The sequence below is a fragment of the Rana temporaria genome, chromosome 3, assembly GCF_905171775.1.
Source record: "Rana temporaria chromosome 3, aRanTem1.1, whole genome shotgun sequence".
Lineage (NCBI taxonomy): Eukaryota > Metazoa > Chordata > Amphibia > Anura > Ranidae > Rana > Rana temporaria.
The window spans coordinates 470,671,955-470,688,464 of record NC_053491.1 but is presented as its reverse complement, the minus strand read 5'-3'; the positions used below and the strand labels follow the sequence as shown (position 1 = coordinate 470,688,464).

At 45.5% G+C, this 16,510-nt stretch overlaps 1 protein-coding gene across 2 annotated transcripts in view; it reads right to left on the bottom strand.

The window, feature by feature from the left end:
* The window catches only part of LOC120933626 (NXPE family member 3-like), a 69,998-nt gene extending 55,665 nt beyond the window's left edge, over positions 1-14,333 (bottom strand). Inside the window, exon 1 of one of the 2 annotated variants that reach the window (XM_040346935.1) lies at positions 13,916-14,333. In XM_040346935.1, the coding sequence (XP_040202869.1) occupies positions 13,916-14,068 (153 nt within the window). In that variant the 5' untranslated portion in view covers positions 14,069-14,333. The remainder of the gene's footprint in view (positions 1-13,915) is intronic. The other variant, XM_040346934.1, reaches the window with a different exon arrangement.
* Positions 14,334-16,510: the final 2,177 nt, after the last annotated feature.

Below are 16,510 nucleotides of genomic sequence, written 5' to 3'. Positions count from 1 at the left end.
TGCATACCTCCAATCTGCAAAGTGACACTTGTTATCTACAGTATGACACTCTAGCACTTTTTCCTTCCAACTAATGTCCTAAGCTAGCGTGCTATCATCTATGCTTTATTCTCTTTTGCCCCCAGCAGGAAAAGGTGCCAAGCAACTTCTTTCATTTTCTACCTTGCTTTATCTTTCTTCACAACTTGTTATAAGTGATATTGTATATTTTGGTAATTTTACCACATTTACAATAAAATAGCCTGTTAGATAATATTGTCACAGATCTGTTATCATTTGATTCTTTCTGTGTGCAGCTCTAGAAAGAGTAGTTCTTATACTCTCCCTCTTTATCGGTTGGCTACCCTCCAATATGTCTATTATCATCACGTCCCTTAATGCTAAAGGTCGAAATTCCCTGTACAAACAATATTTGTTATGGAAAGAAGCACTAGCTCAAGCTTCTGACCTAATACACGAAACACATTTTTCTTCCCGCAAACCCCCCTCCTGCTCCCACAAACAGTTCCCACACTGTTTTCTTGCTAATGCTACAAAAAAAAGACCAGGGTTATGATCACTATACACTCCTCTGTCTCCTTCCAATTGTTTCATATAGAGGTAAATCTTAATGGCAGATACATAATTCTGAGCGCCTCAATCAATAATCACACCATTGACCATTGCCAATATTTATGCCCCAATGCAAATCACAACTGTTTCTACAAGTTTATTATGAGAAAATTGGAACTGTTCAGACTAGGTCCTTTAATCATGTGTGGCAATTTCAGCCAAATAATAGATCCAACCTTAGATACCTCAAACCCTGCTCGTAAACGATCTACTGCCCTCTCCTCTCTACTACACTCTGAAGACTTGTATGACCCCTGGAGATGTCTCCACAATACAGAAAAGGATTACACTTTCTACTCACACACGCAAAAAAAGTACTCTCGGATAGATCTGTTATTGACTGAAAAATATACCCTGCAATCCGTCCAAGAATCTAAAATCGGACTCATTACGTAGTCTGACCATGCTCCAATTTCACTAAAGCTCTATCCAGCTCCTCACACCAAAAGTGCTACCATCTGGAGACTTGTAGCTAGATTCAGACACATTGGCCTAAACTTGCGGCGGCGTAGCTTAGCGTGTTTAGGCTACGCCGCCGTAAGTTAGCTAGGCAAGTACATGATTCACAATGTACTTGCCTGCTAAGTTACGGCGGCGTAGCCTAAAGCGGGCGGGCGTAAGGGCGCCTAATTCAAATGTGTGTAAGGGGCCGTGTTTTATGTTAATGGGGCTTGACCTTACGTTTTTGACGTTTTTTTTTTAACTGCGCATGCGCCGGACGCCTACATTTCCAAGTGTGCATTGCGGCTAAGTACGCCGCACGGGCCTATTGATTTTGACGTGGACGTAAACAACGTAAATCCCGATTCACGGACGACTTACGCAAACGACGTAAAAAATTCGAATTTTGACGCGGGAACGGCGGCCATACTTAACATTACTATTCCATCTAGGGCTAAGCTCTAACTTTAGGTGGCCTATCTCTAACGTAAACGGCGTAAATGTACTGCGGCGGCCGGGCATACGTTCGTGAATCGGCGTATCTACTGATTTGCATATTCTATATGTCTCCTTACCTGTCAAATGTTTCCCCTCTGTCCGTTATAAGAACTAAAAAACTGCAGATTCTGTGGGTGGAGTCGTGATGTCAGTAGACTGTGCCATGCCATCAAACACAGCCACTGTGCCATCAATTGTCGCCACTGTGCCATCAATTGTCGCCACTGTGCCATCAATTGTCGCCACTGTGCCATCAACTGTCACCACTGTGCCATCAATTGTCACCACAGTGCCATCAATTGTTGCCACTGTGCCATGCCATCAAATGCAGCCACTGTGCCCTCAGTTGTTACCACTGTGCCATTAATTGTCGCCACTGTGCCCATCAATTGTCGCCCCTGTGCCCATCAATTGTCACCACTGTTCCCATCAATTGTCGCCACAGTCACCACTGTGCCATGCCAAATGCAGCCACTGTGCCATCAATTGTCACCACTGTGCCCATCAATTGTCGCCACTGTGCCCATCCATTGTCACCACTGTGCCATGCCATCAATTGTCGGCATTGTGCCCATCAATTGTCGCCACTGTGCCCTGTAAAATGCTGCCAGATTGCCACAACCCCCGCCCAGCACTTACCTTTCTGGGGTCAGCCATCCTCCTTCCACTGTCCCTTGATGTCTTCTCCCGCCCTCGATGATGCTTCAGCCAATCAGGTTACGGGTAACCAGACCCGGTGAACCGGATTGGCTGAGACGCGTGTCAGTGTTAACCAGGGAACGCACACGCACGTGTCCCCTGGTTAACTATTTGGAAGCCCTCAGGCTGTAATGCAATGCATGAATCTATGTATTGTTTCACTGGCGGTGCAGGAGAGAGGAGGGCAGCGCTCCTGCGCCCACTATCGACGCACCGCCACTGATGCCACATCCAGCAAAAGGACAGACACCGGGCATAATAATGCAAAAATAGCTTCACAAGGGTAATAAAGAAAGACAGTTTGTCTACTTGGACAGAGGACAAAAATGATCAGTGTCCCTAGAACAGGTAAAAATGCTAAACCACTTTAAATTAAAAATTAAATGACTGGCATATTATTGGAAAAAAAAAAACGTAAATGGGCAGGGCCCTCTATTGGGTGGGGCCCATGGGCTTGAGCCAGGTCAAGCCCAATGGTAAGCCCGGACCAGGACAATGTAGATGGCAGTGTGGAGGAATCATTTTAATTGGAATGATCTTTTAACACTTAAACCTGATACAGTAAAAAGGTTTGAGGGTGTTTTGCAAGACAAGCAACATTTTTAAATATATTTTGACTTGATATACAAGCAATGTCTTGATATACAAGTAGTTTCACGTCACAACTGAGTATAAAAGAAAAGAGACGGGCCTCTAATTGTAGCAATATGGTTACATTTAACCCCTTCCCGACCGCCGCATGTACATATACGTCGGCAGAATGGCACGTACAGGCACATTGGCGTACCTGTACGTCCCTGCCTAGACGTGGGTCGGGGGTCCGATCGGGACCCCCCCCGCGACTTGCGGCGGTCGGGTCCCCTCGGGGAACGATCCGGGACGACGGCGCGGCTATTTGTTTTTAGACGCTCCGTCGCGATCGCTCCCCGGAGCTGAAGAACGGGGAGAGCTGTGTGTAAACACGGCTTCCCCGTGCTTCACTATGGCGCTGCATCGATCGAGTGATCCCTTATATAGGGAGACTCAATCGATGACGTCATTCCTACAGCCACACCCCCCATACACTAGTAAACACACACACAGTGTACACCAAATCCTACAGCGCCACCTGTGGTTAACTCCCAAACTGCAACTGTCATTTTCACAATAAAGAATGCAATTTAAATGCATTTTTTGCTGTGAAAATGACAATGGTCCCAAAAATGTGTCAAAATTGTCCGAAGTGTCCGCCATAATGTCGCAGTCACGAAAAAAATCGCTGATCGCCGCCATTAGTAGTAAAAAAAATTTTTTTTTTATAAAAATGCAATAAAACTATCCCCTATTTTGTAAACACTATAAATTTTGCGCAAACCAATCGATAAACGCTTATTGCGATTTTTTTTACCAAAAATAGGTACAAGAATACGTATCGCCCTAAACTGAGGAAAAAAAAAATGTTATATATGTTTTTGGGGGACATTTATTATAGCAAAAAGTAAAAAATATTGCATTTTTTTCAAAATTGTCGCTCTATTTTTGTTTATAGCGCAAAAAATAAAAACCGCCGAGGTGATCAAATACCACCAAAAGAAAGCTCTATTTGTGGGGAAAAAAAGGACGCCAATTTTGTTTGGGAGCCACGTCGCACGACCGCGCAATTGTCTGTTAAAGCAACGCAGTCCCAAACTGTAAAAACACCTTGGGTCTTTAGGCAGCAATATGGTCCGGGGCTTAAGTGGTTAACCACTTAAGACCCGGACCATTATGCAGCATAAGGACCTTGCCCCTTTTTGCGATTCCGCACTGCGTCACTTTAACTGACAGTTGCACGGTCGTGCGATGTGGCTCCCAAACAAAATTGGCGTCCTTTTTTTTCCCACAAATAGAGCTTTCTTTTGGTGGTATTTGATCACCTCAATTTTTTTTGCGCTATAAACAAAAATAGAGCAACAATTAAAAAAAATTCAATATTTTTTATTTTTTGCTATAATAATTATCCCCCAAAAATCTATAAAAAAATATATTTTTTCCTCAGTTTAGGGCGATACGTATTCTTGTACATATTTTTGGGGGAAAAAAATCGCAATAAGCGTTTATTGATTTGCGCAAAAGTTATAGCGGCTACAAAATAGGGGATAGTTTTATTGCGACTGCGACATTATGGCGGACACATCGGACACTTTTGACACATTTTCTGGGACCATTGTCATTTTCACAGCGAAAAGTGCTATAAAAATGCACTGATTACTGTGAAAATGTCAATGGCAGTGAAGGGGTTAACCACTAGGGGGGCGCTAAGGGGTTAAGTGTGCCCTAAGGGAGTGATTCTTACTGTAGGGGGTGTGGTTGTAGGCGTGACATCACTGATCGTCGTTCCCTATATCAGGGAACAGACGATCAGTGTCACTGCCACAAAGAAGAAAGGGGAAGGTGTGTTTACACACAGCTCTCCCCGTTCTTCAGCTCCTGTGACCCGATAGCGGAACACCGGCGGCGATCGGGTCCGTGGGTCCTGCGGGCATGGCCACGGAGCTTCGGACCACGTGCGACCCACGTCTGGGCTCTTAAAGGCGACGTACAGGTACGTGCTTGTGCCCAGCCGTGCGATTCTGCCGACGTATATCGGCGTTAGGCGGTCCTTAAGTGGTTAATGAAGGTGCAACATTTAGAAACTCACATGGCTGATGATTAAAACAGGCACATCTAGTATGGAGGCATCCGGGGTAAAGCTGTCTACATAGACCATCCTATGCACTGCCATCAACGTCATCCCTTCTACGCTGCACTCCATGAGTGCTTCAAGCCTCACTTTCAGATCACTGTACTGCAGGCAGGGCCGATCCTAGGCAGGGTGCACAGGGTGCTTCGCACCCAGGCGCCGCAGAGGTGGGGGCACCAAAGCTCCAAAGTGCTCCCCTCCCTCCTCATTGTCTGTGTCCAGAGGCGGAGCGCATGTAGATGGTTCTGCGGTTCCCCATCCCGCTTGCTCTCTCCGCTGGCAACTGACAAGAGCGCATACCCGGAATCCGGGCTGGGTACCACAGCGGAGCCTAGTACCAGAACACGTTGCGGCACTAGGCTCCACTAATTAATTCTGTATGGTGTGCATGGAGTAGTCTCCTGTCTGCCCCACCCCCTCTGCGTGTGTCGGCTCTTCTCCCATAGGCGGTGTGATGAGAGGCTTCTGGGTTGGCTGGAGCTGCTGCCAATCATCCCGTACACTCCCAGAAATGCTCTCTGAGTGCCACCTTCCAAGTAACCAAAGATGCAACATATGCCCCACCCCCCTGTAATTTGCTTCTGCTCCCAGCGCGCCCGAGCTACAGGGATCTATTGGACAAGTACTTATCTATGGGGACACCTGATGTGGGGGGCTCAGATGGGGACACCTGCTGTGGGGGCTCTGATGGGGACACCTGATGTGGGGGGGCTCTGATGGGGGACACCTGCTGGGGGACTCTGATGGGGGACACCTGCTGGGAGGCTCTGATGGAGGTCACCTGCTGGGGGGCTCTGATGGGGGACACCTGCTGTGGGGGGCTCTGATGGGGGACACCTGCTGGGGGGGACTCTAATGGGGGACACTAATGAAGACTTCTTAGGGGAGCATCTCTGTGTTTGAGTCATAGCCATAAAAACATTTGTAAAGGGGAGGAGTTAGGCCTCGTACACACGACCGAACATGTCCGCTGAAACTGGTCCGCGGACCAGTTTCCGCGGACATGTCCGACCGTGTGTAGAGCCTAGCGGACAGTTTTCTGGCCAAGCGGACAGGTTTCCAGCGGACAAAAGTTTCTTAGCATGCTAAGAAACTTGTCCGCTGGAAAGCTGTCCGTCGGACATGTCCGATGGTTAGTACGACTCATCGGACATGTCCACTGGTTATGACGTATAACCAGCGGCCCGAAATCCCGCGCATGCGTCACCGCGTTCTCTGTCAGCGGGGACCAAACCTCCCAGCAGACATGTCCGATGAAAACGGTCCGCGGACCTTTTCATCGGACATGTCTGGTTGTGTGTACAAGGCCTTAGTAAGATGACCACGCCCATGTGGGGGCGCCAGAAATATTTCTGCACCCAGGCGTCTGTCATCCTAGGATCGCCCCTGACTGCAGGGTAGTCTACCCGGTCACAATTGCAGACTGTCAGCGACGAGAGTCGGCATTGCCTGGGATGATCTATGTGGACAGCTTTACCCCGGATGCCTTCATACTTAGATGTGTCTCTTTTATTTATCAACCATGTGAGTTGCTAAATGTTGTACCTTTATTAAATGTAACCATATTGCTACACTTATGGGCCGTACACACGACCGAACATGTCTGCTGAAACTGGTCTGCGGACCAGTTTCAGCAGACATGTTCGGTCGTGTGTAGGCCCGAGCGGACAGGATTCCAGCATACATTTGCCCGCCGGGCCTTTTTCCAGTGGGCAAATATTTCTGGACTTGTTTTAAAACAGCCCGCTGAAATCCTGCCCGCTCGGACATGTTCGGTCGTCTGTACAGACCTACCATACATGTCCGAGCACCCGCCATCCCTCGCATGCGTCGAATGACTTTGACGCATGCGTGGAAGCATTGAACTGGCAGGGCCGCCCACGTCGCCGCGTCATCGTCGCGGCGACGGCGCGGACACGCCCCACGTATTGTTTACGCGCGGATTTCTGTATGATGGTGAGTACAGCCACCATACAGAAATCCCCGGGCAGACATGTACGGTGAAAACGGTCCGGCGGACCGGTTTCATCGTACATGTATGCTCGTCTGTACGCGGCCTTAGAGGCGCCTCTCTTCTCTTTTATACTCTGTAGCTCTTGCTGGATTTTGCTTCTAATCCCCTTGTGGAGGCTTTCCTTTGTAGATGGACATTTTATTGTTACACAACCTATCACATTGCTATAATATTTTAAGATGGACTATAAACTGATAAAAAAAAAATGGAGTGGAACGAATCATCTGAGTTTCCATTATTTCTTATGGGGGAATTTGCTTTGATATACAAGTGCTTTGGGTTACAAGCATTTTTCCTGGAACGAATTATGGGCGCAATCCGCGGTTTTACTGTATTTCTAAAAACTACAGCAAGAAATGAGTTCTATTAGCCGGAAGATATACAGTATATACTGAAATTTGGAATTACCCCCATAAAAAAGCTGATGACCAATGCACAGAGAAAGACACTCGGTTTCCTCAAATTCTTCCAGGGAGGCTTACAAGTGTTACCAGTCCATAACAAACGTAACTAGGGCGGCTTTGTAAGACAAACCGTACAGCCCTTTGCCTTGTTGTAATAAAACAAAGAATACAGGGAAGTAATAAAATTAATTAAATATTCCCAGTGGAAAGCCAGAGCAATAAAGTTTAAGTGCCGTAAAATTATAGTTATAGTTGATCTATATTTGAAAATTTGTTTTACCTGTCCAAACCTGCTCACCTGCTTCACTCTGGCAGGGCGTACCTAGAGCATTTGGCACCCGGGGCGGATCCTATATATGCCCCCCCCCCCCATCTGGCACCCTCCCTCACTGATCATGACTGTACACACTCAGCCCCCTCAAAACTGTACGCACTCAGCCCACACACCTGTACACACTTAACCCCCTCATACCTGTACACACTCAACCCCCTCATACCTGTACACACTCAACCCCCTCATACCTGTACGCACTCATCCCCCTCATACCTGTATGCACTCAGCCCCCTCATACCTGTATGCACTCAGCCCCTCATACCTGTATGCACTCAGCCCCCTCATACCTGTATGCACTCAGCCCCCTCATACCTGTAGGCACTCATCCCCCTCATACCTGTACACACTCAACCCCCTCATACCTGTACACACTCAACCCCCTCATACCTGTATGCACTCAGCCCTCTCATACCTGTATGCACTCAGCCCCCTCATACCTGTACACATTCATCCCCCTCATACCTGTACACATTCATCCCCCTCATACCTGTATGCACTCATCCCACTCATACCTGTATGCACTCATCCCCCTCATACCTGTATGCACTCATCCCCCTCATACATGTATGCACTCATCCCCCTCATACCTGTACGCACTCAGCCCCCTCATACCTGTACGCACTCAGCCCCCTCATACCTGTACGCACTCAGCCCCCTCATACCTGTACGCACTCAGCCCCCTCATACCTGTACGCACTCAGCCCCCTCATACCTGTATGCACTCAGCCCCCTCATACCTGTACTCAGCCCACCCACACACCTGTATGCACTCATCCCCCTCATACCTGTACACACTCAGCCCCCTCCTACCTGTATGCACTCAGCCCCCTCATACCTGTACTCAGCCCACCCACACACCTATATGCACCCACCCCCCTAATACCTGTATGCACCCATCCCCCTCATACCTGTATGCACTCAGACCCCTCAAACCTGTATACACTCAGCCCCCTCATACCTATATGCACTTAGCCCCCTCATACCTGTACAAATTCAGCCCCCTCATACCGGTGCGGATTCAGCCCCCTCATACCTGTACGCATTCAGCCCCCTCATACCTGTACGCATTCAGCCCCCTCATACCTGTACGCATTCACCCTCCTCATTCCTGTACTCACTCAGCTTCCTCATACCTTTACGCATTCAGTCCCCTCATACCTGTCCGCATTCAGGCACCTCATACCTGTACTCAGCTTCCTCATACCTGTACGCATTCAGCCCCCTCATACCTGTATGCATTCACTCTCCTCATACCTGTACACAATCAGCTTCCTCATACCTTTACGCATTCAGTCCCCTCATACCTGTACGCATTCAGCATCCTCATACCTGTCCAAATTCAGGCTCCTCAAACCTGTACTCAGCCCACCCACATAACTGTACGCACTCAGCCTCCTCATACCTGTGTTCAGCCCACCCACACACCTGTACGCACTCAGTCCCCTCATACCTGTGTTAAGTCCACTCACACACCTGTACGCACTCATTCCCCTCATACCTGCATGAACACAGACCCCTCATACCTGTACTTAGCCCACCTACACACCTGAACGCACTCAGCCTCCTCATACCTATGTGCCCATGCCTCACTGTGTCCATGCATCACTGTGTCCATGCCTCACTGTGTCCATGCCTCACTGTGTCCATGCCTCCCTGTGCCCATGCCTCACTGTGTCCATGCCTCACTATGCACATGCCTCACTGTGTCCATGACTAGACTGACGTTTAACATAGGAGTCTATGGAAGGGGTGCTTGGCTTTAAAAAATCAATTCTCCCCAGCCATAGGTCACCCAGACAACAAACTTTGCGCACTTGTAGAGGAGAAGTGGGGCTACATGTGTGCCAAGTTTAGGGGACCTACGATCGGCCGGGAACCGGATCCCCAAAGTCACCGGAGAAATGACCGTTTAACATGGGAGTCTATGAAAGGGGTCCCCGGCTTTGAAAAATCGGTGCTACCTGGCCGTAGGTCCCCCGAACAACAAACTTGTAGAGGAAGAGTGGGGCTGCATGTGTGCCAAGTTTGGGGTCCAGGGCACCTATGGCCGGCAGGTATCGGGTCCCCAAAGTCCAGGAGATCAGGCACAAAAAGGTAACTAGGTAAGTATAGGCCAAGGGGGGCATTTTCAGCACAAAAACATTTGCTGAAAATTTTTTTTTTCATCATCAGCACCTTTGATGAACTTTTCATTATTGATTGTTTATCTGTTTCTTCACCCGTTTATTGCACGTTTATACCTTATTGGACATTGTTTACACCTTTATTGGATACTGTTTTAAGTGCATTCTCTTTAGCGCAAGATCATTTTAAATATAGATATAGTTGATTGAGAATAAATGGCTTCAGCCAAACGCTATCCACGAGTGAAAGAAATGTTTTTGTGTTAATCATATTCTCTGAAAAATTACCAAGAAATCATAACTTCTGCCAGGGTATGAAAACTTATGAGTACAACTGTATGTTTGCAAATGTGTGCAACTAAACCCTCTGGGCCAGATCCACAGAGAGAGTACGCCGGCGTATCTACTGATACGCCGGCATATTTTCAAATTTCCGCGTCGTATCTTTAGTTTGAATCCTCAAACCAAGATACGACGGCATCTGGGTTCGATCCGACAGGCGTACGGCTTTGTACGCCTTCGGATCATAGATGCAATACTTCGGCATCCGCTGGGTGGAGTTTGCATCGTTTTCCGCGTTGGGTATGCAAATTAGCTATTTCCGACGATCCACGAACGTACGCGCGGCCGTCGCATTTTCTTACGTCGTCGCTAGTCAGCTTTTTCGGCGTATAGTTAAAGCTGGTATTTTGCTGCGTATAGTCAGACTTGCCATGTTAAGTATGGCCGTCGTTCCGGCGTCGAAATTTGAATTTTTTTTTTTTCGTAAGTCGTCCGTGAATAGGGATGGACGTAATTCATGTCTAAGTTAAAAAATGACGTTGTTGCGACGTCATTTAGCGCAATGCACAGCGGGAGATTTAGGGACGGCACATGCACAGTTCATTCGGCGTGGGGACGCGCTTCATTTAAATGAAACACGCCCCCTACTCGCCGATTTGAATTACGCACCGAGAGATACACTACGCCGCCGTAACTTACGGCGCAAACTCTTTGTGGATTCAAAGAATTAAAAAGTAAGTTACAGCGGCGTAGCGTATCTCACATACGCTGCGCCTTTCTAATTGTATGTGGATCTGGCCCTCTGTTTTTAAAGTGAATTGTTAGACAGGATCAAATGTATTTATTTATTTATTTATTTATTTTTGCAGGCCAACTGGTAAGTGTGCTGGGAAATGTTTTGTTTGGTTGTGATATGCAAAGCCCTTTCTGTGTGCACCTTTCTTCAAAAGTTAGTTATAAATTGATCTTTAGACATGTGCATTTGTTTTCGTCCGAATACATTTTCGTCCGAATTCCAGCTATTTTTGTTATTGTTTTAACCAAACGAAAACCGAAAGATCTGACCGAAAGATCGTCGGTCAAATGTGCCTAACCTTAACTCTATTAGCCAGATTTAGGTAGACTTATGCCGGCGTATCAGTAGATACGCCGTCGTAAGTCAGAATGTGCGCCGTCGTATCTTTAAGAGTATTCTGCAAACCAGATACACCTGAATTTGGCCAAGATACGACCAACGTAAGTCTCCTACGCCGTCGTATCTTGGGTGCATATTTACGCTGGCCGCAAGGGGCGCTTCCGTTGATTTACGCGTCGAATATGTAAATGAGCTAGATACGCTGGTTCACGAACGTACTTGCGCCCGTCGCTGTAATATACATTGTTTACGTAAGGCGTTTTTCCGGCGTAAAGTTAAACCACCAAAAAGCTGGTCTAAGTCGTTTAGGGTATGGACGTCGGAAGTGCCGTTGGATTTTACGTCGTTTATGTAAGTCATACGTGAATGGGGTTGGGCGTCAGTGAGGTTTCACGTTGTACGCATTGTGACGTCGTATCGTAGGGAGTATTTGCGACGTGATTCTGAGAATGCGCGCGATTGCGCCGTTCGTTTGGCCATGCATTCACATGGGGTCACGATTCATTTCAATACAACACGCCCACTACCAGCCTACTTTGAATTACGCGGGCTTACGCCGGCCCATTTACGCTATGCCACCGTAACTTAGGGAGCAAGTGCTTTGTGAATACTGTACTTGTCTCTCTATGTTACTTCGGCGTAGCGCATATGAGATGCGCTACGCCCGCTTAAACATACGCTGCTCTATGTGAATCTGGCTATATTAGTCTAAGAGAGAAAAGATTTGACATAGAGAGAAAAGCTTCAACATTATAGAGAGAAAAGCTTCAACATTATAGAGAGAAAAGCTTCAACATTATACAGTAGAGAGAAAAGATTTGACATTATATAGAGAAAAGATTAAACATTATAGAGAGAAAAGATTCGACATTATAGAGAGAAAAGATTCAACATTATAGAGAGAAAAGATTCAACATTATAGAGAGAAAAGCTTCAACAATATAGAGAGAAAAGATTTGACATTATAGAGAGAAAGGATTAAACATTAAAGAGAGAAAAGATTCGACATTATAGAGAGAAAAGATTTGACATTATAGAGAGAAAAGATGCAACATTATAGAGAGAAAAGATTCAACATTATAGAGAGAAAAGATTCAACATTATAGAGAGAAAAGATTAAACATTAAAGAGAGAAAAGATTCGACATTATAGAGAGAAAAGATTCAACATTATAGAGAGAAAAGATTCAACATTATAGAGAGAAAAGATTTGACATTATAGGGAAAAGATTCGACATTATAGAGAGGAAAGATTCGACATTATAGAGAGAAAAGATTTGACATTATAGAGAGAAAAGATTCTACATTATAGAGAGAAAAGTTTCAACATTATAGAGAGAAAAGATTTGACATTATAGAGAGAAAAGATTCGACATTATAGAGAGAAAAGATTCAACATTATAGAGAGAAAAGATTCGACATTATAGAGAAAAGATTCGACATAGAGAGAAAAGATTCGACATTATAGAGAGAAAAGATTCGACATTATAGAGAGAAAAGATGCGACATTATAGCGAGAAAAGATTCAACATTATAGAGAAAAGATTCGACATTATAGAGAAAAGATTCGACATAGAGAGAAAAGATTCGACATTATAGAGAGAAAAGATTCGACATTATAGAGAGAAAAGATGCGACATTATAGCGAGAAAAGATTCAACATTATAGAGAAAAGATTCAACATTATAGAGAAAAGATTCGACATAGAGAGAAAAGATTCGACATTATAGAGAGAAAAGATTCGACATTATAGAGAGAAAAGATGCGACATTATAGAGAGAAAAGATTTGACATTATAGAGAGAAAAGATTCAACATTATAGAGAAAAGATTCGACATAGAGAGAAAAGATTCGACATTATAGAGAGAAAAGATTCGACATTATAGAGAGAAAAGATGCGACATTATAGAGAGAAAAGATTTGACATTATAGAGAGAAAAGATTCAACAAGGAAAGTAAAATAAAAATAATGATGATGATGAATGTTATTGGCTGATTGTAACCAAAGAGGAGAAGCAGTAAAATAGCTAGAACTAACTTGACAATTCAACATGAACGACGAAGATTCAACAAAGCATCGAAAAACATACAATCATACAAATGTTGAATTTGTCATTAGAGGCTTAAGGTGTCTGTCGAATGGCGACAAGCAGCTAAACTGTACGACGCCGCAATCATACATTTCCGGTCCCATAGAAAAATTCTAATGTTGGTTGACTAGTAATAATAATTGATAAAAATAATTATTACTAGTCATACAACATTAGAATTCTACTATAGCTTGAAGGCAGAACATTCGACCGAAAATGTACGATTTGACGTACAGTTTCGCTGCTCTGTCGAATCTTCTTAGAACATTCGACAGACACCATAAGTATTCAATGTCAGATTCGACCTTAATTCATTCGGATTTTCGGACGAATGAAATTTCTAACGAAAAATTAAATAAATAAAAAACGAATTTCGGGAGTAACTAAATCAATTTATTTTTCGGTCGAAAACTAAATTCCGAAACAGTGTGCACGTGTCTACTGATCTTTAGTGTCCACCACAACCTGAAATATCCATTTTAATTGGAACGATCATTTAACAACTGAAACCTGATATTTCTAAACACGACATCAAGAAATGAGTTCTATTTGCCCAGAAGATATACTGAAAATTTAGACTTACCCCCATAAAGAAGATGACGACCAATGCACAGAGAAAGACACCCGGTTTCCTCATATTCTTCCAGGGAGGCTTACAGTCTATAATAAGAAACGTATCTAGGACGTCTTTGTAGGACACACGGTATTGCCCTTCCTTTTCCTTGTTGTGATACATCAGAGCTTACAGGGAAGTAATACAATGCATTTAACATCACATGGAGAAAAGCCAGAAAAATAATGTTTTTGTGCCGTAAATAATGAAAGCATCCATATTCAGCTAGCAAGAGCCATCTACAAAATGCAGAGTGTATCCGACTGTTTCTAGTTATAAATTACTATCTAAGGTCCGGGTTACGGTTCATCTATATATGGAATCTTGTTTTACCTGCCCAACCCTACTCATCTCCTTCACTCTGGCAATCTTGTAATAATACCTGCACTTAGTGGAACATTTACAAAAAAATGATTATCAATTACGATTGATAATTAGTGAGGTGACGCAGTATTGTACTGGCCAATTTTCAGCTTTCAGCGCTGTTGCGCTTTAAATGACAATTCAAATGTTATCATTTTGTTCCTAGAAATAGAGCTTTCTTTTGGTGGTATTTCACCACTGCTGGGGTTTTTATTTTTTTGCTAAACAAATCAAAAAAGACCGACAATTTTGAAAAAAAAATAAAAAATTCTTTGTTTCTGTCAAAAAATGTTGGGGTAAATTCAGGTAGCAATTACGCCTGCGTATCCATAGATACGCAGCGTAATTGCTAAGTAGCGCCGACGTATCGACTTTCTGTATTCAGAAAGCTCGATACGCCGACTGTAGCCTAATGCCGGGTACACACGAGAGGATTGATCCGCGGATACGGTCCGCCGGACCGTATCCGCGGATAAATCCTCTGGCGGATTTTGATCTCCTGGTTGTACTAACCAGGAGATCAAAATCCCCGCGGAATTCCGTCCGCGGTGACGTGTCGCACCGTCGCCGCGATGATGACGCAGCGACGTGCGCGACGCTGTCATATAAGGATATCCACGCATGTGTCGAATCATTACGACGCATGCGAGGGATGTGTTCGGACGGATCGATCCGGTGAGTCTGTACAGACCACCGGATCGATCCGCTGGAGCCGATTCCAGCGGATAGATTTCTTAGCATGCTAAGAAATTTTTATCCGCTGGAAATCGGTCGGCCCGAAATATATCCGCGGATAAATATCCGCTGGGCCGTACACACCACCGGATCTATCCGCTGGAAATCGGTCGGCCCGAAAAAAATTCGCGGAAAAAGATCCGCTGGGTTGTACACACCAGCGGATCTATCCGCTGGAACTGATCCGCAGATCAATTCCAGCGGATAGATCCTCTTGTGAGTACACGGCCTAAGATATGACTGGCATAAGTCTCTCATGCCGTCGTATCTGAGGCCCCGTACACACGTCCGAGGAACTCGACGTGCCAAACACATCGAGTTCCTCGTCGAGTTCAGTGTTGAAGCCGCCTAGGATCTCGGCGGGCCGACTTTCCTCATTGAACAACGAGGAAATAGAGAACATGTTCTCTATTTGGCCCGACGAGTTCCTCGTCGGCTTCCTCGCTGAAAAGTGTACACACGACCGAGTTTCTCGGCAGAATACGGCTCCGATCGAGTTTCTGGCTGAATTCTGCTGAGAAACTCGGTCGTGTGTACGGGGCCTTAGGCTGCATTCTTACGATGGCCGCTAGGTGGCGTTCCCGTAGTGGTCAGCGTAGAGTATGCAAATTGCATACTCACGCCGATTCACAAACGTACGCGCGCCCTGTTTGCGTTCGTCGATTTCTGCGTAAGGCTGCTCCTGCTATTAGGAGGCGCAGCCAATGGTAAGTATACACATCGTTCCCGCGTCACGATTTTCGAAATTTACGTTGTTTGCGTAAGTGAATCGTGAATGGCACTGGACGCCATTTACGTTCACGTCGAAGCAAATGATGTCCTTTCGATGTCATTTACCGCAATGCACGTCGGGAAATTTTCTAATTTTAATGATCCACGCCCCCTACGGGATCATTTAAATTACGCGCGCTTACGCAGGTGACTTTTACGAAATGCCCCCGCAAATTACGGAGCAAATGCTTCGTGAATGAAGCGTAGCTCAAGTAATTTACGGAGGCGTAGCGTAAAAACGGTACGCTGCGCATCCGTAGTAGTGCGCGCCCCTACCTGAATCTACCCCGTTGTAAATAAGAATGTTTTCTCCTTCACTGGTGAGGCTACACTAACGGGCAGTGATAAGACGGCACTGATGGGCACTGATGAGGTGGCACTATTATGCAGCAGTGATGGGCATTGATAGGCAGAACTAATAGGCACTGATATGCATCACTGATGGGCATTGATATGTGGCCCTGATGGGCACTGAAAGTCTGCACTGATGGGCACTTATAGGTGGCCATGATAGCAGAACTAATGTGCACTGATAGGTGGCACTGATATGCAGCACTAATGGATAAACAGAAACAAGTCTCCTGCGCTCCAGTATTTTCGGGAAGTGCTATGGGGTGGTGTAGTTCAATTAAAAGATATCTTCTAGAGTCTTGCAGCCCTCCTCAGAATCGTGGGAATTCATAAAACTACGAAAAA